The following is a 24,369-nucleotide window of genomic DNA, read 5'->3' as shown; positions in this document are numbered from 1 at the left end:
AAAATGCTGTTCTATTGTTTTATGATAATATGATCTGCCAGGAACAGGAATTCTGGTAATTATGGCAGAATGTGAATTATTGTAAATAAATGCAATAAGAACAAGTTTTTGACTATGAAATTTTGCAGTAGGTGCAAGCTGGAGGTGGAGAGGAGGGGAGAATTGAATGATAGGAATGTTATTATGGTGCTCTTTACCAACAAGTCAAGTATTGTGTAATTCTAGATTTTTACATAATCTTATACCAGGAGGATCCTAATACAAGTTACAAGGTTATCATTTACAAACACGTATACAATCACTTCAATGGTGGATGGCACCACTTCAGATACCTGATGCTGAATCAATTAATGGCATTTCACTATGGAGATGGTTAAGAAAAGTTAATCTATTACAGCAAGCTACAACTATGGTAGTTAGATTTAAGTGACATCAATTTGAGCCTTTTTTTAAAAATTAGTTTGAAACACCCTCATATATAGTAACTACTGTATTAAATAAAGAAAAAAAAAGCCCTAAAAGAATGAAATGAAAGTTCTTCCCTTGTTTTCTTTCAGTCACACAGTTTCAGTTTCTTTTTACTAAGTACAGATATTTCAAAGTCTCCATCAACAACAACGTATCAGAAGCCATCCCCTTGGAAACAGAAGTACCACAAGGGTCCGCTCTTTCGGCCACACTCTTTAACATCTATCTTCTTCCCCTATGCCAACTCCTATCAAGCCTAGGCGTCACTTACTACATGTATGCTGACGACATACAACTCTTCATTCCAATTACTTCCACCACCGAAGATGCTCTGTTACGAGCTACCTCTCATCTTGGTTCAATCAAAAATATGCTAAACCACCTAAAATTATGTCTTAACATGAGCAAAACTGAATGCATCTTAATCGAAAGAAAAAACTCTGGATCCAAAACCAACTCATCCTTCCAAGTAGATAACATCCACATTCAACTTAAAGACAACATAAAAGACCTCGGAATTTGGATTGACAGTGAACTAACCTTCAAAAAACACATCTCAAAGACAAAGGAAGGTTTCCACAAACTCCAAATACTTAAACACCTTAAACCGATGCTTAACCAACAAGATTTCAGAACAGTCTTACAATTTCTCATCTTCACCAGCCTTGACTACTGCAACTCTCTCTTGATAGGTCTACCCAAAGTGACCTTAAAACCACTTCAACTACTACAGAACGCAGCAGCAAGAGTACTAACAAGCAAAAATAAATCAGAACACATCACACCCGTACTCAACAGCCTACACTGGCTTCCAGTTGATAAAAGAATCGAATTCAAAATTCTTACAGTCCTACACAACGCAATTTACAAAACAGATAACAGGCCCTTGACAATGTCATACATATTCAAAGATCGCAATGTACAACTAGAACAACCATAAATTACAGCTAGAAATACCATCACTCCCACTAGCCAAGCTATCCACCACAAGGAACAGAGCCATATCCATTGCCGGTCCAAAATTATGGAACTCACTACCAGTGCACTTGAGCTCACAAAGCAACATTAAGTCATTTAAAAAAAGAGCTCAAAACATGGATATTTAGCCAAACATTCAAAGATGGTATTGGTTAATCTCTCATAACATAACATAACTGACCCCATGAATAACCTTTATCGGATATGCAACGGAATAACTAAGACTATGACAAAAAAACATTTTCAAGTTATAAATTACATGGTTAGGTTACAGATATTCCCTGTTATTAGCATCTGATATTTTTTGCTTGTATCAAGTTTAGTTTAATGTTGCCTAAGTTTCTCCATTCTCTGTTAATTGTAATAAGTTGTTATAATTGTAAACCGGAGTGAAGGCTGCTAGCTATACCTCGGTATAAAAAAACTTCTAAATAAATAAATAAATTAATCACATCTGACTAATTGTTAACATTCCGAGTTTTTCAATACACAACATCCATACAATAAAATGATAGAACTGGGACATTCGATACAATTCTTCTTACAATTACTGTGACAAAAAAACAGAAAAGAAGCGTGACACGCAGAGCAGGCCAAAGAAACGCTACTCCAGAGCTTTTGGAGTTTCTGTGCCTCTTGTAACTCTTAAGCATGGTATTTTCCAGAGATGTGGCATGACAGTGCCACATGTGAATGTTGGAGTGTTGGAGAGGAATTAAGGGTGTGCAAAATGCAGACAGTGAGAGAGAATTATTTCCTCAGTAGTTAGGTCCTGGATTCCATCTACAAAAAGGTAGAGCTCTGATTCAGGATCTACATGCAATTTAAGTATATTAGAGATTTTTCTGCACACTTATATACAAAAGGAGTAAATATATGTTTTCAGCCAGCCATGGTGAGTCTATACAAAGCCACCCATCTCTTGTCATTTTTGCTACACCAGACTAACACCGCTATCCCTCTGAAGACTGTGAGCCATCAGCACATCTTAATATTCTGTGATCTATAGGGCTAATATTTTATAGATCTTCAAGAATTCCCCAAATTTCCCACACAGTACAAAAGAATTGTGATCCAGGAGCTCATGAGACTGAACCCCAGTTGTGGTTCACCATGCAGGGCACCAGCATTATACAACATGGCACTGTGCAAGTTTTCAGTAACAATACGTTAAATAAACATTACTTAAAAGTTAGGAAGAAGCTTTACAGAAAAAAATGGATTTCTCTCTGATCCCCATATACCACTGGCCAGAAACTTTTAAAAAGCTTCAACCACTATGAAAAATAAATAGGGACCTTTATTTTCAGCTTTTTTATTTTCCCCTGGAATTTACTATTATAAATAAAAACTGGAGAAAACTTCCTGGGAAAAAAAAAAAAGACTGTTTTCCACTAAAGCTCTCCCATATTTTTTGTTATAATAAGCACTGATAAATTCCAGGGTAAAATGCAATAAAAACTGAAAATTAAAGTACCTAAAAATATGCAACAAATTTCATATTAAATGTTCTATAGATGGGAGAGTTAGCTTGACTTGCATATTCAGCAATTTAGATTTTTTTAGATTTTATATTCCGCTTTTTGGTACTTCAGGTACTGTAGCTATTTCCCTATTCCAGAGGACTTACAATTTAATTTTTGTAGATTAAAAATCTACAAACTTTTTGTACCAAGGCAACAGAGGGTAAAGAGACTAGCCCAAGGTCACAAGGAGAGTGAGTGGGATTTGACCCCCTTAAGCATGGTATTCTGAACCCTAGTTTTCCTAGTTCATAGCCCACTGCTCTAACCACTCATGCTTACCACTGTAACAGTCTGAATGAGCTTCTAGGAAGCAAAAAGGGAAATGTATGCATACCTGTAAATTTGGTTTCTGTAAGCTCCTCTGTACCAGCCAGGACTGTGGGTTTACCCTCTTCTGCTATCAGACAGAGAAAAAACAAGCACACATTGTTTTCTGGCATACTTTCATCAGTTCAATTCCATTCATATTTTAAAGTGGTCCATCATCAAACCTATCATAAAATAGACCACAGAATCCCAAACACACATCCCATTTTGGGGAATTTCTTCTGCAAAGAACAAACCTCTACTAATATTCCAATAAATTTACTGTGGGTGCCCAGAACGGTCCAGAGGAGCATAAGAGACCAAATGTACAAACAACGCTAAGTGTTACTACCTGTTATTTTCCCTGTACCAGTCCAAGACAGGTAATATGAAAACTATTCATCGATCAAAGAATCAAGACAATGTGGCCGAAGGACACTTTCAGTAGAGATTCAGTCGTACAGAGCTCTATTTACAACTATAAAATTTTTGGATGCTTTCTTTTAAAGTTCCAGAAGAAAGCTGCTGTTCTGTCTAAATGGACCTAGAGCATGCTTTATTTGCTCAAGCATATAGGATTATAAATGGAGCAATCCATCTGACATGGAAAGTGCAAGCTGCTAAAGTTTTTGGCTGCCAAATGACAAAGACATCTGGCAGTTTTATATCCTCCACAATATTAATACAGATCATAAATTAAGAGAAAGGAATGAAGGACCCCCAAAACCTGGTTACAATACAAGCTTAGGAGGAAAAAAGGAAAGAGAATAATCTAATACAAAAGAGGCAATAACGATATAGGTATAAAAGAGTCAGCAAGCCAATCGGTGTAGACCTCAAACCCAGTCTTCTCGATCATGAACCTTATGAAGTTTTTCAAGTAGTAGAATGTGATATATATAGTTCTAAATCAAAGTGTTTAATGGTAAAAAAAAAAAAAAAAAAAAAAAAAGAATAAAACAAAAAATGTTTCCATAAGGGCGTCAAAGCCAAAAAAACGCCTCCACATTAGCCAGTATGCTTCGGGGGAATTCGAGTAAAAATCTGATTAAATGCTCATAAATGACTTGGCCTCACACCATCTACAAAATGGATCCTTGAAGACTGGGTTATCTTGTTTGAGATTTACACCGACTGACTTGCTGACATCTTTATACCAACAGAGTTATTGCCTCTTTTGTATTAGAATATAGTTTCTTTTTTTTTTTGGGGGGGGGGGGGGGGATAATTCACTCTTTTTTGTTTTTATATGCAATGAAAGCTTTACATTTTTCACAATGCAATGTGATAAATAGGACATGGGATTTGCTGTATTCTTTATTAAATAACTGAAGGTAAAATATATAAGTGAATATTACAGTTGGAATATTTACTCAGGATGAAGAATCTTGACCAGTTTTACATCCAGATATAAAGTTATCCGCACCAAGGATGGATTGATAAGCTCTAGTTTGAATTTAATTTGTCTTTGGTAACAATTCTAGACTAAAAAAAACTACAAGTTCAAATTTCACAAATGGACAGAATCATATTGAAAGCGTGTGAATTTTAAGTTATATTCAGATGACTCTGCTTTCCAATCACCTTAAGTCTGGAGTTAACTTTTGGACACAGATGATTCTAGTGTGGCACTCTTCTTAGATGACCAGCTAAAACCCCAGAGGAGTATCACCTGTTTACTAAACCTCTGTTTGAATTTCAAGCACTTTCCAAATTCACCTAGTAGCTTCTCACCTTTGTAGGCTAGGCTGCTTCACTGCATCAGACATCATGGGTGCCAATTAAACTAGAAAACCATTGATGGTGCTACCAAACAACAAGCAGGGATGAACCACAAGAAAGAAGCGGACAAGAAGCCCAATGGCACTTTGACAATTGAAGCTAGCTAGCTCAAGGTTATGATAATCATGCACTCTTCAAAGTAAGAAGCTCTAGCCTTCTTAAACAAGATTTCTACAAGGTTTTCTTTGTAGAGTAGTTATTTCACTTTTATTACTCATTTTAGGGCATTTTCACTCAAAGTGTACCACTGTTATTAGTTTGTTCGTCTGTCCATCCATCCTTGCCCATCATAGATGGAGATTAATTATGCTGGAGGCAAATGCTGTAGTTTTAGCCCAGGGAGCAGTGATCTGTTGGGAGGGGGAATATCCCCAGTGCTCACTACAACGTCTCAGCTTTTCCCTCTGTAAAACGCAAGCGATCAGGATGGAGGTGATGCCTGTTGAGAAAACTCACTAAACAAAGCAATAGGAATGTGGTCAAGAAAGCTGCAGACCCCGCTCATATTAAACGTGTAGGAGCTTTTCCTTGTAATTGTGCTATGATGTATATAAAACTCCTCTGTGGAGCACAATGCTATTTTAAATGTCCACCACCTACTCCCGGAGGGTTCTGGGCTTCTAATTGATTTCTTTACCTCCCCTTGGCCATCCCAGCTCCTGTTGTACATTGCCATTCTCCTCTAGCTCTTGTTCCTTCAATCAAGCATACAGGCGCAGCATGATGAACAGACACCTTATGCAGGTGATGGCAAGGGCTGAGGCACCTTCAGCTCAACAGAGACCAACACAATAAGGCAGGCCAGCATCTTGAAATAGCTGGGGGACCTGTTGTCTTCCACCGTGTCTTGACAGCAGGGAATGGCACCCCCTTCCCCTGTTTCTCCAGACTGGAGATCCTGGATACATGATTGCTGCGCTTGGGTAAGTATTGTGTCTGGGTCCACAGAAGAGATCCTGAGCACAACACACAGCCATGAACACATCCCTATTGTGGAACTCAAGCAGTACTAGCAGGCAGTGCCAAGGAACAGAAGTTCTGCTACAGGCACAAACACATGTATTGCCTACAACTTTGTTGATCTTTATGTCTAGTATATTACAATCCTGTTTCTCATCTTTCAATATCTTTATTTGCCTTAAAAAAAAAAAAAGTCAACCCTGTGGGAAGGAAAGCTCAAGAAGGGTCAATAAAACCACAAAACAAGATTTTACAATTTTTTTAAGTTTCTGCATCAATTCCCAGTTTCACCAGCGATCTGTTAAACACAAACATACATAAAATAGCAGATAAAGGCCTCAAAAGCCCATCTAGTCTGCAAAGAGCTGCTACTGTGGCCATAAACTCTGAAAAGGAAGTCTAGTAGATGCAATCCAACAAGAGGCAGAGGGGCAGATTTTAATACCTACACGCGGGCGTAGATTTGTGTGCACAACCCGGCGCGCACAAATCTACGCCCGATTTTATAACATGCGCACACAGCAGCGTGCATGCTATAAAATCCGGGGTCGGCGCATGCAAGGGGATGCACACTAGTGCACCTTGTGCACGCCGAGCCCTAGGGGAGCCCCGATGGCTTTCCCCGATCCCTCCGAGGCCGCTCCGAAATCAGAGCGGCCTTGAAGGAAACTTTCCTTCCGCTCCCCCCACCTTCCCCTACCTAATCTGCCCCCCAGCCCTACCTAAACCCCCCCCCCCCCCATAACCTTTATTTTACTAGTTGCGTCTGCCTATGGGCAGGCGCAGGTTGCGCAATTCCCGGCCTATCAGCCCTACGGAGATCTCTGGCCACGCCCCTGCCCCGCCCCTTTTTCAAGCCCCAGGACATGCGCACGTGCTGGGGCTTTGCGCGCATCACCGGGCCTATGCAAAATAGGCTCGGCGCGCGTAAGTCTTTTAAAATCCACCCCAGAGAATACAGCAAGTGTGGGGGTGATGAAAAGAGAAAAACTGGGCAGGAGGATCAGGAAGAGAGAGAGGAAAAAGGGAATTTCTCAGAACATTGTCTTAAGTTGCTACACAATTCTAGACTTGTTTTAAGTAATGCAGTACCTAAAATATGGTACCGTATGTATTTGAATCCAAAAAGTGTACAAATAGTCGTGTTCCATTTCTCTCTCTCTATAGTTTATGGGAAAAGTCCTTAATATGTGTAACAGGTTTTTTTTCAAATTTAATTAAAAAAAAAGACAGCATTAAATTATAACACTCATAACAAATTGAGGTTATAGTTAAATTACAGAGCTTATTTCATATCATACTTACTTCCAAACATCAGGCTTTGCTCTTATTCCTATTACTGAGACAGACACTCATTTTAACAAATCAATCTCATTTCCAATTCAGTAATTAATCTTTACAATGGTTTTAATAAATATAAATTAGACAGAATTGTATTCTCTCCCATCCTTCTAAATCCCAGAAAAATCAGATCAGAATGAAATAAAAAGGAAAAGAACTGTGCAGATTACATGAACAGATGCAGGACAAAGCTTTCTTCGTTGCCTCCTGCAATATCTGATATGCCACTCATCACCAGGAGAATCTTTCCTTACCTACTAATTTTTAAAAATTTTCATAGCCCTTAAAAAACAAAACAAAACCAAACCACACACTTCACTGCAATAAAAGCCACTCTCCTAGTTCCTTCTGAATCACATCTCCATGGGGGCTTTTCCAGGTCTCCGACAGGTAGAATCTGTCTGATAAACAGGGAATACCAAGGTCCGCTTTATTGCCACAGATGGAACAACTTTGACCGAAGGAGCAGGTTATCAATTCTGGGACAAGGCTCTCTGATCCCTGGGGATTCTAATTCCTGGTGTACTCCTGCCACACCATCTCTACTTTATTTAAAGTGCTATGGGGTCTAAATTTGAATATCCAAGATGTAAATGCATACATAAATGCATGCCTTTCAGAAACTGTATCCCGATTTTACCTCCATGAGAAATCATGTTGCCAGAATATTCCAAGGCTATTCAGACTTTAGAACGCGTTTCAAAAGTCGTTCATACCATCAAGCTCCCAAGAGTTTACAACTGCTTAACTGACTTGCTACTTCTGGCAATAAAACACTAACCTGGGTAGTGTCTCTAGCCTTTACGTCTGCCCAGAGATCTGGTTCAATCAAAAACTAAGGTCTTAAAATTTGCATTAAATTTGGGGGGGGGGGGGTGTCAAAAAGCTCCAAGGCAGCAGTAACTCTATAGCTACTGAAGTGTTTATTAAACAACCGTTATACTTTAAAGATTCCAAAGTCCCACAGACTGCACAATCTTTTTTTTTTTTTTTTTTTAAAGATCATTAAGATTTAGATCCTGAAATTCTCTTCCCTGTACCCAGGACATCTTTTTTTTTTTTTTTCATCTCCTCCTCAGGTGGTCTTTGTCAGAAGAAATGTCTTCCCCAAACCAGAGAGATGATGCTTCATCCTACAATTCTGAACAAGTAAAGCTATCTACTGAGCTTCTTTTAACCATCATATGCCGTAGTCAAATATTAGTACTACTATAAATTCAGTCAAACTACAGCACTTCGGGCTCGATCCAAATGATGGTAGAAAAAAATGCCTTGGAAAGAGGGGTTGCAAGGTACCTAAAAGTTTAGGAGCTTGGGTATTTATTTATTTATTTTTAGTTTTTATATACCGATGTTCCTGTATAATATACATATCACACCGGTTTACAAGGAAGTAAAAACTGTCGCCTCATGGGCGGCTTACATTGAAACAATTAACATTGAAACAATTGGGCCCAGCAACAGCCCCCGGCCAAGTGCCGGGGAAAAGGAGGAGGGATCTCTCCAAGAAACCTGCGGCTGCTTGGCCACTAGAACACCTGTGAAAGTGGCTCCTGCCTGCGCCCGAGCTGATCGAGCCTCTCACTGCTCCAGCAAAACCCCTAGGGGCGTTTCGGGCACCGGAAGCCTCTGCGCTGGTTCCCTACTGTGCACAATCATTTCTATTGCATCCTCCTGGCTAATGTTTCTTTAGCAAAGCACCACAGCACGGTGTTCGAGCTGGAATCCAATTTTTTTCAAAACATTTGGTAGCCTGCAAGATTTTCTAGTTGCCAACTAAAAAAAACAAAACTATCACAGATGTCTCATTTGTGTGATAAAAGCAGGACACATCAGTTATTACATGTTTCAATAACTGATGTGTCCTGCTTTATCACATAAATAACCATGAAAAAAAAAATTCTACCTTTGGTGTCAGAGGATTTTTTTCCTTAATGGTTAGTAATTTTTCCTTGTCTTTCTTTGCCTGATTCTTTCCTTATGCATCTCTTCCTTTCTATCTCAACTTTTAGCAACAGTCTCGTCTAACTTATTTTAGTCTTCTCCACCTCTGTCCTTCTGCAGTCCAATGTTCCTAACTTCTGCCTATTTTGCCCATCTTTCATATTTGTCTCACACCCACTTCCTCTCTCAATCTCTGTGGGGCCGATGCAATAATTTTCGCAGAAAGCGGGCGCTGACTTTTCAGCGCCCGCTTTCTTAATGCACGCATGGCGCCCGCAAGGGGGGCGCCATGCAATAGGCAAATTAAGGGGTCGCACTAGCAAGGAGGTCGCTGCGGGGTCGCGCCTCCTTGCTAACGCGACCCCGCAGCGGCTGCCGGTTATGAAGACCGACGCCAGTAAACTCGGCATCAGTTTTCATAACCGGTCATCTGCCAGTAATAAAAACGGACGCTGAGTTACTGGCAGGCGGCTGGTTACGAAAACCGACGCCGAGTTTACCGGCATTGGTCTTCAATAACTCGGTGGTCTGCCGAGGTATTTTTTGTTTGTTTTTTTTACTGAAGAAGAACAGAAAAGCAGTTTTTTTTTTGCTTTTCTGTACTTCTTTTACATGCGCTTAGCTATTAACGCCCTCTCCAGTCTGGCGTTAATATCTGAGCGATAAATGTGCATCTGAGATGCACATTTATTTTTTTTTTTGAATGCGGAGTGAATGAGTAATAGCCTCATTCACATGCATTTGCATGTGATGAGTGCTAACTCATTCACTCCGCGTCGGACGCGCGTTAAATAGGCGCTAATCCCCCTATTGCATTAGGGGGTAGATTAGCGCTTATTTAACCCGTGTCCGACAGCGGGTTAAACAGTGCACTCGTTTCAGCTCACTGTACTGCATCGGCCCCTAAGACCCATCTCCCTGACTCTTACTACTTCTCTTCATCTTATACACAACCTCTTGCTTGCCTGTCTCACCTCAGTTATAGAGATCTCCACCTACATCTATTTTTCTAATCATAACTTTCCTCCAAAATGTATCCCTCTTGTTGACAGATAAAACTATCACTTAGCTAGGCTTGTATTCAATTGAGGCCAAAAATGCAACCTACAAAAACAAATCTCCCATCGTAACAAGGAAACAGAATTGGTTCTTTACCTATCCTGCAACACAGTTTTACAGTTCAAATTAGTGGGACATGTTTTTATGAAACTGATTTCCCTTCACAAGCTATAATCTGATGCCATCTTTTCAAACACATATCTACTTTTCAATCTCTTGTTAGCTCAAAATTACCAAGTGTGGTGAGATAGGAAATTTCAATAGAAGTATGGAATAGCCCATTAGCTCCAATAATACTTTTAAGCATCAGAACAGTAAAATAGCTATGTACATCTTTGTATACTTAACCCTACTTAACAGCAACACATACCCACATGAATTTCAGCATAGCCAACTTGTTTTTCCATGTTGACATTTTTCTTTCTAAACAGTTAAAACTCCTAAGGAGAAGAAAGTTCCTACAGAAATTCCATTACTTATCTCATTTGCAGTTACTGTAACTGAAAGAAACTGACAGCAGATTAATTCATCATTTATAACTGTAATTGTACAATGTTCACATCACCTTTAAGACATGCACACACAGAACAGGCTCCCTGAGGAGGTAAGACAGTAACAGAATTCAACCGAGGATCCTCACTTGCAAAGTAGCAAAGAGAAAGTCAGAACAATTGGGGTGTCTACGGTGATGCAAAGAAAATTGGGTAGACTAGACAGACAATTATAGTCTATGTTTCTCTGACTTATGAGACTGCCCTTTCAAACTATAGATCTAAATCCCAGTGGGTGATCTAATGTGATAACAAAGAATAAGATTGCAAATTCAGCTTTTGCATAGTCAAGCAACATCGATTATGTGTACATATAATGTGATCAGAGTTGACAAAGTGTCTTGCAGTCAAATTGGTCCCATATTTAGAAATGCAGACTGTACAATGTTGTATTTGAAATGTATATTAATTTTGTGTTATATGAGATTTGGAACCCCTACAAAAAGGCCCTGTCATGTGATGCCAGTTTTTGTTTTGTTTTTTTCAGAAAGTGCAGATATTTCATAAAAACTGACAACCTGATGACTTTTTTTTTTTTTTTTTTTAATAGAGGCTTGAATAAAAATAAAACTTTCATGTTAATCATTCAGGTTATTCATATTCATTTATTTCATGAACTCAGCATGCTCTAAATGAAGGAAAGACTTTGAAAGGACTTACAACTTGAGAGTTTAGACCAGGGCTTCCAACTGTTATCCAAAGTGACCCCATTTTGGAACTTGAAAATTCATATGACCCCAGAGGCAAACCGGGGAACTTTTGATTTCCTGTCACCCTGAGATTGTCGGGGGTGGGGAGGCAATAGCAGCATGCACACAAACTTTCTCTCTCACACATTAGCACACTCACATACATGCTCATTCTCACATACTCATTCATTGCTCTCCCTTGCCCACATACATATGCACACTCACTTCTCTCCTTGTTCCACACACACACACATGCCCTCACTCCTCTCCCTTTTACACCCACACTCACTCTCTTCCAAACACATACATACACACTCACTCCTCTCCTTCCACACACATACATGCATTCACTCCTGTTTTACACACACACACACAAACTCGCTTCTCTTCCTCTTCCATACATATACATGCACACTCACTCCTCTCCCTTTTCCACATACGACCATAAATGAATACACTCACATACACATACACACATTTACTTCTCTCCTTCTTCCACACACATATGCACTCTCAATCTCTTCTCGCCTCGATTCTTATTAGCCACAGGAGCCTCCTCTTTCCCCAGGCCTGCAGGACATGTGCTCCACTTCCTCCTCCTCCCGCAGTGTCGGGCTGCTCTGCCCTTGTTTTATTTACAGCGTGCAGCCCGACGTTGTTGCTCCTTCTCCTGCATCTGCAGTTTCTTGTATCCCATGGGGGAGGGCAATGCTCCTGCTCATCTCGCTTTTCACATTTTCCTGAGGCACAGGTGCAGACGCTCCTCCTTCCTTGAGCCTGCGCTGCTCCAGACCCTTTTTCTTCTGGCCTTCTGCAGCAGGGCACCCGGAGTTATTGGATGTTGGCCCAGAGACCCGGCAATTCGTTCAGAATTCCGGAGTCTCCAGGCCAAATCCAGAGAGTTCCCAAGTATGCCCAGAGGATGGCCAAAACAAATTAGCAGTGATGCAGTTCCCCTCCATTAATCACTCCTCCTCACCCTTCCTGTAGTCCATCTAATGCCCTTTAACCTCCTTCCCTCTCTCAATCTCTGTATCTCTCACTCCCCAGCCCACGCCTTCTCTCTCACCTCCTCCAGTCCACATCTCCCAGTTGATTCTCTATAATCCGCTCCCTCTCATGCCATCTTCCATTATCTCCTCCCTCTCATCCTCTCTCTCAAACCTTCCCAGCTTCAACGCCTCCCACCACCCCTTTTTTCACATCTCCATTCTTTTTCCATCCCTCAGTTGATCTTCTGTCATTCCTTCTCTCTCACTCTCCAGAAGTAATCCCTCCCCACCTTATCCAACACAAAAACCCTCTTTCCTCTCATCCCTTTCTTCAAATAGCCCCTCTTCCAAACATCTCACTGGCCAGATCAATGATAACATTTTCCTTTGGGCTCTGGCCAAAAGGTGGATGATAACAGTGGGAAGAGAGAGCAGGCTGATGACAGGGGCAACATTTTTCACTTGATTAGGTTCAGTGGTTGGTGAGGGGAGTGCGGCAGTGAAAATCTCCACTGGCCATACACACAGCCCTCCCCGTCTTTCATGGCTGATCCCAAGCTGCTGCCACGTGCAGATCACATCAGGCCCTGCAGCAGCCCTGATCCCTCCTTGCGCAGGGCTTCCTGCAACTACAGAAACTCATGCAAGGGCTGCGCCACTGCACAGCCTATGAGTGTCTGCTTATTTACAGGCTCCACGCTGACTTCCACTACTAATGCTGCTGGCACCTAAAGAGTGCTGTCACTTGAGGCACTTGTGACCCCAACTGAAGGATGTCGACACACAGTTTGGGAAGCCATGGTCTAGACTGACAAACAGTACTTAAAACAATACGAGACTTCAAAAAAGCAACCAAAAGACTTAATCTGCACTCTCCTATACAGCAAGCTGCCCTTGTGTGTAAGATACATGCAAACTTTTGTTCATAGATAATCTGGGTGGCAAAAAATAAAACAAAATATAGGTGCATGATGATATCGGCAACAAAGAGCTAATAATTTCAATTTCTTAAATGCTCATTTCCAAATGAACTCTGATTTGCAATTCAAGCATAAAATTACATTATGACATACATAAAACAAACCAATAAACCATGTAACCAAATAAAACAGACCAAGAAATATTAATAAATAAAAACTGTTTCTTTTCCTTCGTTCCAGATGTATCCTTTTAAAGGATATTCTAAACATCTTATTGTACAAATTTCACAAAAGAAAGAATATGTTGTAGTATAGGAGTTCTACAAAATTTACATGACAATTTCCATTAAATTTCTTAGAAATGCCAATCACTGGCAATACTGGAGTACACTAGAACAGCGGTTCTCAACCGGTGTGTCGTAACACACCAGTGTCGCCAAGCACCAGCTGGTATGTCGTGGCTCCCGGTGTCCCACAGCCCCAGTTATACTTCCCTTTAATTTTCCTGCTCTCAAGGGCCAATGGGAAGCCTCCTCCCTTCTTCCTGCCCCCACGGGCCAATCGGAAGCCTCCTCCCTTCTTCTTGCCCCCACAGGCCAATTGGAAGCCTCTTCCCTTCTTCCTGCCAGGAGGAGGAAGCCGCTGATTGGCCAGAGGGGTAGGAAGAAAGGGGGCATCTCACAGCCTGGGGGTGGGGTGGTGTGAGGGGGACTGGGAGGAGTGGCAGTGTCCAGGCCCATGGCAGCGAAGAAGCCCGACCCTGTGGCCACCGGGCTGGAAGTGCTGAAATTAAACACAGCGGCGAGCCACAAAGAAAAGAGGCCAGCCGCGCCAGGATTTTCCACTTCCAAAGCGGCAGGGAACCGAGAGAGTAGAAATTCCCCAAAGCGGCAGTGAGTTGCAAGCATGAAGAGGCCGGTTGCTCCGGGGATCTCCCCCCCGATGCAACAGTGAGCATGGCAGAGCCGTGATTAAAGTAAAAGTGGCACTCAGCCATGCTGATTACAGATGGGTCAACTGGAGCTCCCAGCGGCCGTAAAAGCAGGCAGATGAGGGGCCGCGGGAGCCTAGGGATATCCTGACAGCCAGAAGAAAGGCTTGAGTGCTGTGGCATATTTTTCTAAAATAAATGTTTGCTGCTTCAGTGTGGCTGAGAAGGCATTGGCAGCACTGGGAAATCTGCCACTGCGAAATTAAAGGGGAACATAGCATTGGGACTCTAAGCAAAGTGTGTGTGAGAGACAGAGACTGGGCAGGGAAGTGACTGGGGTGAGTGTGAGAGACAGAGACTGGGCAGGGAGGTGACTGGGGTGAGTGTGAGAGACAGAGACTGGGCAGGGAGGTGACTGGGGTGTGTGTGAGAGACAGAGACTGGGCAGGGAGGTGACTGGGGTGTGTGTGAGAGACAGAGACTGGGCAGGGAGGTGACTGGGGTGAGTGTGAGAGACAGAGACTGGTCGTAGGGGTGTGTGGGTGGGTGTGAGACTTGTGGGCCCTAACGAAGAAGATCATGAGGACAGAGCTTCAGCAGCCTCTGCTGCTCCTGGTATGTGCTAGGGAAAGGAGTAGGAGAGTTGCTGGAGAGGATAAGTAAAGGTGGCATTTTAAGTTTATTTTTCTTGATTGACTGCCATTTTAATTATTGAGTATTATGTGATGTGTCTGCTGTTTTGAAATATTTTATTGATATTTGGAAAATTTTTAATAATTTTTATGAGTTTTAATTGTTTGACCTTATTCTGTTCATCAGCTGTTTTGAAACATTTATTAATATAGTTTTACAATTATTTCTGTTTGGGGCTCTATAGCAGCTTGGCTTGTTCTGTTTTCCTAATAGGAGGTGAATTAGTGTTTAGGACCTGATTTAATATTTGTAGTGTTGCCTTTTCATAGATAGGGTTATGTGTTCCATAATGCAGGTGTAACTTTGTGCAGATTAGTTTGTGTGCATTATTGCAGATCCTGGGACTGTGTTAGGTGCTATATTTCTCATTCCATTTCTCCAGGTTTGCACTGCATGCAGAGTGGGGTTTTTTTTGGCTTTCCATTCCAGTTTGTCTCCATATTTATAATTTGTGGTCTTTCTGTACTTGAAGGTTGGTTCTGTGTATGTGACCGAGGTGAGGTATTTTACTAGCATATAGGCAATTGTATCAATCTTATTTGTCGTGTTTTCTCAATAGGATATGCATTAGTGGTAAATTATTGCCTTTTCATAAGGAGGGCTATTGTGCTTGGTAGTAAAGGGAGTTTGTTTTGCTTTTATTGAGATGTCATCAGAACCAGAATATATTTTTTTTGCATGGTGAGTTGTATGGGTAATGCCCTAGTTCTGCTCTGCATCCATTGTTGGAGGTTAAGGGGGTTCCCGTGGATGTAGAGTGTATGTTTACATATAGCCCCGTGACGGTCACATGTTCAGTGTGTCACACATGTGAGAACTATCTGTCAGGTGTGTCCCGGCCGAAAAAAGGTTGCGAACCACTGCACTAGAGTGCTGCATATGTGAAGCAGCACTATAGAAATTAATAGTAGTAGAGGAAAAATCGATTTTATAAACAAGAACTATATTCTGAAACTGTCCCGTCCTACTGAAGAAATGGTCTCACTTAAATTTTACTTTTCCAAAGCAGGTGAAGCTCAATAAAGAGAATTGAGAATACTATATCAAAAAGGCACAGATTCGAGAAATGCTTCTACAACAGAACCTGTACCAACCAGCTTCACAAAGGCCATATTTCTAATCTCTGGACTGATGCAGAGGAATACCGTTCTAATAAAGTGGTTGCTTACATGCCACAGGAGCTCTCTGAAAGCAGTACCTCAGTGATATATATGTATGGATCAACGATCACACTCAGCACCAGACAGGTAATTCCAGAGCTTTCTAGAAAGGCCTGAAAGTTTTTGCAGTTTAAAAATTTCCACAGAAAACCTGTTTCAGGTAAGCAACTTGTCTCCAGATAAACTGATTCACCTTAATCTTACACATAGGATTCTCTACCTACAATATGCCTTCAACAAAAAAAAAAAAAAAAAGGGGGGGAGGGAGGGGCAGGGGCAGGGGAACAAGCACCACCAATGTTGCTGAGAAGCACTATTTAACAGGAAAGACAATCTGAAGCTATTAAAATGGGCTGTGGGAGGGACAGAGTTTAGCTCTACCGCTCAAACAGGCTGCAAAGAATGGACAGTCTACACTTACTATTGTGTTTGCAGGCCATGCTTAAAGAAAATGGAATGAGAATGTGTGGACTGAACTCCAAGTCACCAGCCTTGTAGATCTCAACAGAGGCAGACTTTAGGCAAGTGATCAACACTACCCAGGCCCTATTATTGGTCTTGACATGCACATTCACGGTCAGACCTAACCGGACATAACAGGAAGAAATGCAATCCGCTATCAGATTTGAAATGATATGCTTTGCCATTGCACTCCCAGGTCTATTGGGATGAAGAGAAACAAAAACCTTGGTGGGTATCAGTCTAAGTAGAAGGCAACAGATTTCTTGCAATGCAGACAATGAAGAATCTTCTCACCTTATTAAAGATGTAGCCTAGCGAAACATACTGAAAGAATGATTGACTGATTAAGGTGGAAATCTGGCACACCTTAGATAGGAACAGAGAACGTGTATGGAGAGCCATCCTGTAATGATGAAATAAGTCACAACTAGGACCTAGAGCTCACTGACTCTGGGCTGAAATGATTGCCACTAAAAATACAAACAGGATCACATGAATGTAGAGGCTCAAAGTGGTTTTCATCAGTTGCAGAAGAACCATATTAATATCCCCATGACACTGCAAGATGCTTCATGAAAGGTTAAGTTCAGGTAAGCCCATGGGATTCTGACAATGACAGACTATACAGAAATGGAGCTTCCTTCCACAAGCTAGAAATAACTGTTAATTCCACTGAAGTGAATCCTAACAGAGATGGGTTCTATGTCAGACTCTTAAAAACTGTAGAGGATATTACAGCACTATTCATGTGCATCAAGAGATGCAATCTAGAGCCTTATCCTGATACCAGATGGAAAACTGTCACCACTAAAATCCATAAGAACCCATGGTGGATTCTTTATAAAAGGCAACAGGATTTTAAACATTTTCTGAGAAAAACAGAAATCATTACATCCCTCTCAAATTCAAGGCTATGAAGCATAGAGATTAGATATTAGGGTATGGTAACGTTCTCTTTTTCTGTGTGATCAGAGTTTGTGAAGTTATCTATTGAGAACTACAAAGCTTGACTAAATTGAGTGCCAAACATAATAGATTTCTCGACTAGTTTTTGGGAGATAACATTCCCTTTCACATGGCATAACAAAATGCATCATTGCAAAAGGAAGACACAGAGAAGGAATGATCGATGCAGCAAGGGGAGTTGATCCCACAGCATCTCAACACATTTGGCAATGTGAATGTATGCTTTCTAACCACCTTAGCTTTGAAAAGTGCCAACGACGAACTAGTTGACTTCCTAGGGGAGTGGATATTTATTTATTTATTTATCTTCTACTGCTCTCTGAAGGTCAATACTGAAGGCTTGGACTGGTCCCCCAAAGACTGATAAGGATTGCCTGAGCCTGGGCAGCACAGCTTATCTCCAGATGGACAGTATGGAAACTCCTGACTCTAGCAGCCACACACTGGGCTTGTCCTCTGACAAGAGTTGTTAATGAGGTTGAGAGACTTGTGTGGCTTGGTCAACAGCTGGTGCAGCTTTGTAGTCCTTGCACCAAGCCTTCAATTATTAAGACTTTTGTTCAACAGCAAAGGTGCCAAGAAACTTGATCTTTCTCGGACTGAATCACTGTAGTGGTTCAGGCCCAGGCTGCAGGTGCCACAGCCTATGTTATCACAGCCTTGCCCCAGAGACTTTAGCAAACCTTGTGATCATCAAAGGATATCTGTTTGTCCTTGGGATAGAACTTGGAAGTTGCTTCTTGGACATGGTAAGAAAAATCGATGAGATAAAAATCAAGAAATTTTCCTCTAGAAGTATACAGAAGAAAAGAAGATACATTTGGCCAGACAGCCTGGTGAAAACAGTTGTGTCAACAAAAAAAACCCCTGTATACTAGCTCAGTGAGAACATCAAAACCAATTAAAACAAAGAAAGAGCCAGAAACCCAATGGTTATTTTATGGCCAAAGCCAGAGGAAAAATAAAGTCTTCAGCAAGTCCGCAGGACTGCAATGATGAAGACATGTCAGATAGTTCCTGCAGGTGAATAAGAAATAAGGGGAGCCATGGAGCTGTGACAATATGAGAACTACTGTACATGAGCACTGAAAGATTTGTATGCCTTCGCAGAAAGCGACAGAAGAATCCATCTGTTCATCAGTCAGCACCGTCAAATAAGCTGTTTGTGTGACTACGGTCAACTTGCTTGTCTTCTGAGAAAATAGATGTTAATCCAGACAAAAATAGGCTCCAGTAACAATCGCAAATGTAAAAAATAAAATACATAGGGGTGTGTGTGTGTATATATATAGAGAGAGATACATAGATAGATAGATATAGATAGATAGATATAGATATGTATAATATGAAAGAAAAGCAATTACAGAAAAATGTGGTTTGAAAGATTATCAAAAGATAGAAAGAAAAAGTTAGGAGAAGGAAAGTACTACAACTATTTGAGTTTGGATCTAAATATAGATCAACTGGAGAAAAAATAGTGCAAGAAAGTACTCTAATTATATTTAATGATAGAATTAGTGCCTCAGTGTGATTACAGGACAGGTGATACCATTATGCCACAATACTGCAGCATCCTGACGACATATTGTGTTGCTATATGCATTCTTTTCAGATCTAGCCTATTTCCAAGGCATATAGATACTTGTCAGCATGCACCGTAAAATAAAATCAGGAGATCATATATTAATGCAGTGAAATAAGGTTGTTGTTTTTTTCCCCAAGCACATGCAGGTTAATCTTTCTGAGAGATACTGAGATTTACTTACCTGATGTTGGATTCATAAGATTCTGTTGCACTGCAGGGCTCGTGGGGGCTGTAACAGTCATCGGGGAAAGTATGGCCTTCCTGGGATCCTGCCATGTTGTGGTTTGATCAATGTGACTAACAGACAAAACAAAACAGTGACTTAGACCAATTTATAAAAGAATTTCCAAAGTAAATGAAGAAAGGATAAAAAGGAGCAGACAATAAAACCTAAGAAATAAAACCATACAGGGGTCATGATCAGTCCAAGTTGTTGTGCACTTCCTGTGTAGAGGGTGATGGGAACATCAAGAGACCACTAAACTGGTCTTTTATTGTCAGGTAGATCCTCCTTGACAAGGTGCACTGAACAGGAAAGTTTGTACCACACCCTGTGGGAATTACATTGTTCATTTTCTCCACCTCAACAGCCCTGTCATTTCTTACAAGGTCTTGCGTGTTAAAGCTCAATAATGATCCTAGATAGACTGAAATCAGGCCACTAAATTTAATTTGCTGAACCTGAATGCAATTCAGCTTGAGCTACCAATGAAAGGTGTGAGCTAAATACACAATACAGATGAACTACTTTAGGCCTTAATGTCATATTTCAAAAATTAATCACATTTGCTCACTACACAGTGAAAATGACTGATTACATCCAAACTGATTTCTTTCAGCTGTTAAACATTTGACATTGCAGACCAATATCATTAGAAAAAAAAAACAACAGTGCTTGTGTCAAGTGATTATCTGCTGGGAAAACCAAGCAAAGACCTGCAAATGTGACACATAAGAACATGCCGTATTGGGTCAGACCAAGGGTCCGTCAAGCCCAGCATCCTGTTTCCAACAGTGGCCAATCCAGGCCATAAGAACCTGGCAAGTACCCAAAAACTAAGTCTATCCCATGTTACTGTTGCTAGTAATAGCAGTGGCTATTTTCTAAGTCAACTTAATTAATAGCAGGTAATGGACTTCTCCTCCAAGAACTTATCCAATCCTTTTTTAAACACAGCTATACTAACTGCACTAACCACATCCTCTGGCAACAAATTCCAGAGTTTAATTGTGTGTTGAGTGAAAAAGAACTTTCTCCGATTAGTTTTAAATGTGCCCCATGCTAACTTCATGGAGTGTCCCCTAGTCCTTCTATTATCCGAAACAGTAAATAACATGCAACTCATATGTCTACGCCTTCAATGAAAATGGCAAAAGCCTAAGGGCTTTATTATCCAAAATCAGAGCCATATTTTGTGGCTACAGATTTTACCTTTAGAAATGTTGTATTTACACAGAGAGGTCTTGTAAGTTTGATGCTTTAATAAATGTTTAAAAATAAAAATTACTGAGGCCCAGTTCAAAGTAACTGACCCTCAAAGGGTTCTATTTTTCAATAAAATTAATACATTTTCAACAAGTAGAAAAGAAAGTTTTTTTCTGTTAAATGAGTTTTCATAATCTTCTATCTGCATTAGTTCTGTTTATGCTAACCAAGAGGTGATCCAAAGTACAGCCAAACTGACTTTCTTATGTCAAACGTCTCATCTAATGTTTTCTCTGAAAGGACACCCCTACTCACAATGAAGCAATAATAGTCTATCACTAACATGGTTCCCAGAAATCTTCCACAAACGGTCTAGCAGGCAATGTTTTAGACAAAACATTGGTTCACTGCTTATAATCTGTTCCATGAGACCTGGTATTAATGTCTATAAAGGAAATTCAGCCAAGTTCACATTTTATGGCATATAATAGTGAGACACAAAAGAAAATATAATTGCATGCTGGTCATTTGGCTTGGCAACCCAATTTAAAGAGATGCATTGAACTTTTACATCTGAGCAGTGGTACAGTAGACCAAAATCTATGAATTTGTATTATGAGGGTGTTATAGAAATTTGCAAACATCTGGGTTGTGGTTTTTCTAGCCAAGACATCGGAAATATTAAGATTTAACATGGCTATTTAAACAAACTTTTTACAAAGATAAAGATATGGAGAAAAACAGTTGAATGATAAAGACGCACGAAACTAGAAGTTATTACTTGTAACCTACAAATGCATTTTAATATTAAATCAAAACCGCCTAATATGTTCCTAACAAACAAGCTTAACTTACACACATAGGGGCGGATTTTAAGAGCCTTGCTCGCGTAAATCCGCCCGGATTTATGCGAGCAGGGCTTGCGCGCCGGTGTGCCTATTTTACATAGGCCTGCCGGCGCGCGCAGAGCCCCGGGACTCGCATAAGTCCCGGGGTTTTCCGAGGGGGGCGGGGCCGATCGGCGTGGCATTTTCGGGGCGTGTCGGCGGTGTTTCGGGGGCGGGCTCGGGGGTGTGGTTTCGGCCCGGGGCGGTCCGGGGGCGTGGCCGCGCCCTCCGGAACCGCCCCCGGGTTGCGTCTAGGCGCGCCAGCAGCCCGCTGGCGCGCGGGGATTTACTTCTCCCTCTGGGAGGCGTAAATCCCCCAACAAAGGTGGGGGGGGGGTGTTTAGACAGGGCGGGGGGGTGGGTTAGGTAGAGGAAGGGAGGGGAAGGTGAGGGGAGGGCGTTAGCGAATTCCCTCCGAGGCCGCTCCGATTTCGGAGCGGCCTCGGAGGGAACGGAGGTAGGCTGCGCGGCTCGGCACGTGCCGGCTACACGAAATCGGCAGCCTTGCGCGCGCCGATCCAGGATTTTAGCGGCTCCGCGCGTATCTGCTAAAATCCAGCGTACTTTTGTTTGCGCCTGATGCGCCTACAAAAGTACGTGAGGGCGCCCTGTTTGAAAATCTACCCCATTGTTTTTTTTATATTAAATTGTTACTGCTCCATGATGGCACATGGTTCATTTGTAATCTATACCACTCATTTTTTTCATTATTGTGCCTTTTTGTAAACCATTGTGATGGTTATCTAACTCAACGACGGTATAGAAGAGGTTTTAAATAAATAAATAAACATGTAGGGGCGGATTTTAAGAGCCCTGCTCGCGTAAATCCGCCCGGATTTACGCGAGCAGGGCTTGCGCGCCTATTTTACATAGGCCTGCCGGCGCGCGCAGAGCCCCGGGACTCGCGTAAGTCCCGGGGTTTTCCGAGGGGTGTGTGTTGGGGGCGTGTCTGGGGCGGGGCCGATCGGTGCGGCATTTTCGGGGCGTGTCGGCAGCGGGCCCGGGCGTGGTTTCGGCCCGAGGCGGTCTGGGGGCGTGGCCGCGCCCTCCGGAACTGCCCCTGGGTTGCGTCTAGGCGCGCCAGCGGCCCGCTGGCGCGCGGGGATTTACTTCTCCCTCTGGGAGGCGTAAATCCCCCAACAAAGGTAGGGGGGGTTTAGACAGGGCTGGGGGGGTGGGTTAGGTAGAGGAAGGGAGGGGAAGGTGAGGGGAGGGCGTTAGCGAATTCCCTCCGAGGCCGCTCCGATTTCGGAGCGGCCTCGGAGGGAACGGAGGTAGGCTGCGCGGCTCGGCGTGCGCCGGCTACACGAAATCGGTAGCCTTGCGCGCGCCGTTCCAAGATTTTAGCAGATACGCGCGGCTCCGCGCGTATCTACTAAAATCCAGCGTACTTTTGTTTGCGCCTGATGCGCCTACAAAAGTACGCGAGGGCGCCCTGTATGAAAATCTACCCCGTAGCGTATCAAAATACAATCTTTTTCACCAAACCTTATCTACAGTTTGCCATAAATTCCTCAAACTCCAACAGCTCAATTTACCACTACTACTACTCCTAATGATTAAACTTTCAATATTGTACCAGCCCTTATTGAAAGTTTAATCATCCCCTTGTAGGACACTAGCTGATTAATTACTAAATTCACCTGTAAATTTAAAGTACTCTCATTCCAACTCCCTTAGTATCCTAAACTTAACTAGGAACTCAATAAAACTAAGATGAAGGCAGCAGTCCAGCAGCAAGAGGGGGGCTTTCCAGTCTTTTGCATTGAGTGTCACATGTATGATTTTTTACCCGCCGGTGAGAGATTGTTTTTGTGCACTCGGTGCAAAGAGCTCCTGGCTCTCAGGGAACAAGTCCGATCTCTGGAGGCTAGAGTAGCAGACTTGGAGGAGCTGAGGGAGACAGAGAGGTACATTGACGAGACCTTCAGGGACATAGTAGCCAAGTCCCAAATCCATTCTGGCAGCCCCAGTGCTGCCTTGGATCAGAAAGGTCTCCCAGTAGGAGAACATCACCCTGGTGTAGCAGGAAGTGATCCTGTAGCAAGGACCTGCTCTCCAGGTGATGTATTGTCCTCTCGCACTGAGGACAAATCTCCCAGGGCTACTGCCCAGGAGGGAAGGGTTAGACCAGCCATCATAGTTGGTGATTCGATTATTAGAAATGTAGATAGTAGGGTGGCTTGTGGACGTGAGGACCGCCTGGTAACTTGCCTGCCTGGTGCGAAGGTGGCAGACCTCACGCGTCACCTAGATAGGATTTTAGACAGTGCTGGGGAGGAGCCGGCTGTCGTGGTACATGTGGGCACCAACGACATAGGAAAATGTGGGAGAGAGGTTCTGGAAGCCAAATTTAGGATTTTAGGTAGGAAGCTGAAATCCAGAACCTCCAGAGTGGCATTCTCTGAAATGCTTCCTGTTCCGCGTGCAGGTCCCCAGAGGCAGGCAGAGCTCCAGAGTTTCAATGCGTGGATGAGATGATGGTGCAGGGAAGAGGGATTCAGCTTTGTAAGGAACTGGGGAAACTTTTGGGGAAAGGGGAGACTTTTCCGAACGGATGGGCTCCACCTTAACCAGAGTGGAACCAAGCTGCTGGCACTAACTTTCAAAAAGGAGATAGAGCAGCTTTTAAACTAGAACAAGGGGGAAAGCCGACAGTCACTCAGCAGTGCATGGTTCGGAGAAATGTATCCTTGAAGGATACTAATGAAACAGGAGAGTTAGGGCATCCCAACAGAGAGGT

At 42.2% G+C, this 24,369-nt stretch overlaps 1 protein-coding gene across 7 annotated transcripts in view; it reads right to left on the bottom strand.

The window, feature by feature from the left end:
• The window catches only part of YAP1 (Yes associated protein 1), a 312,565-nt gene that overhangs the window by 109,347 nt on the left and 178,849 nt on the right, over positions 1-24,369 (bottom strand). For 4 of the 7 annotated variants that reach the window (XM_029602411.1, XM_029602412.1, XM_029602413.1 and 1 more), the window contains exon 3: positions 19,495-19,610. In XM_029602411.1, coding sequence (XP_029458271.1) covers positions 19,495-19,610 — 116 coding nt within the window. Of the gene's footprint in view, positions 1-3,306; positions 3,370-19,494; positions 19,611-24,369 lie in introns of all 7 variants that reach the window. The other 3 variants (XM_029602407.1, XM_029602409.1, XM_029602408.1) reach the window with 2 other exon arrangements.

Source organism: Rhinatrema bivittatum, chromosome 5 (genome assembly GCF_901001135.1).
Source record: "Rhinatrema bivittatum chromosome 5, aRhiBiv1.1, whole genome shotgun sequence".
In the NCBI taxonomy this organism is placed as follows: Eukaryota; Metazoa; Chordata; class Amphibia; order Gymnophiona; family Rhinatrematidae; genus Rhinatrema; species Rhinatrema bivittatum.
Note: the sequence above shows the minus strand (reverse complement) of the source record. Positions and strands in the feature narration are given on the sequence as shown.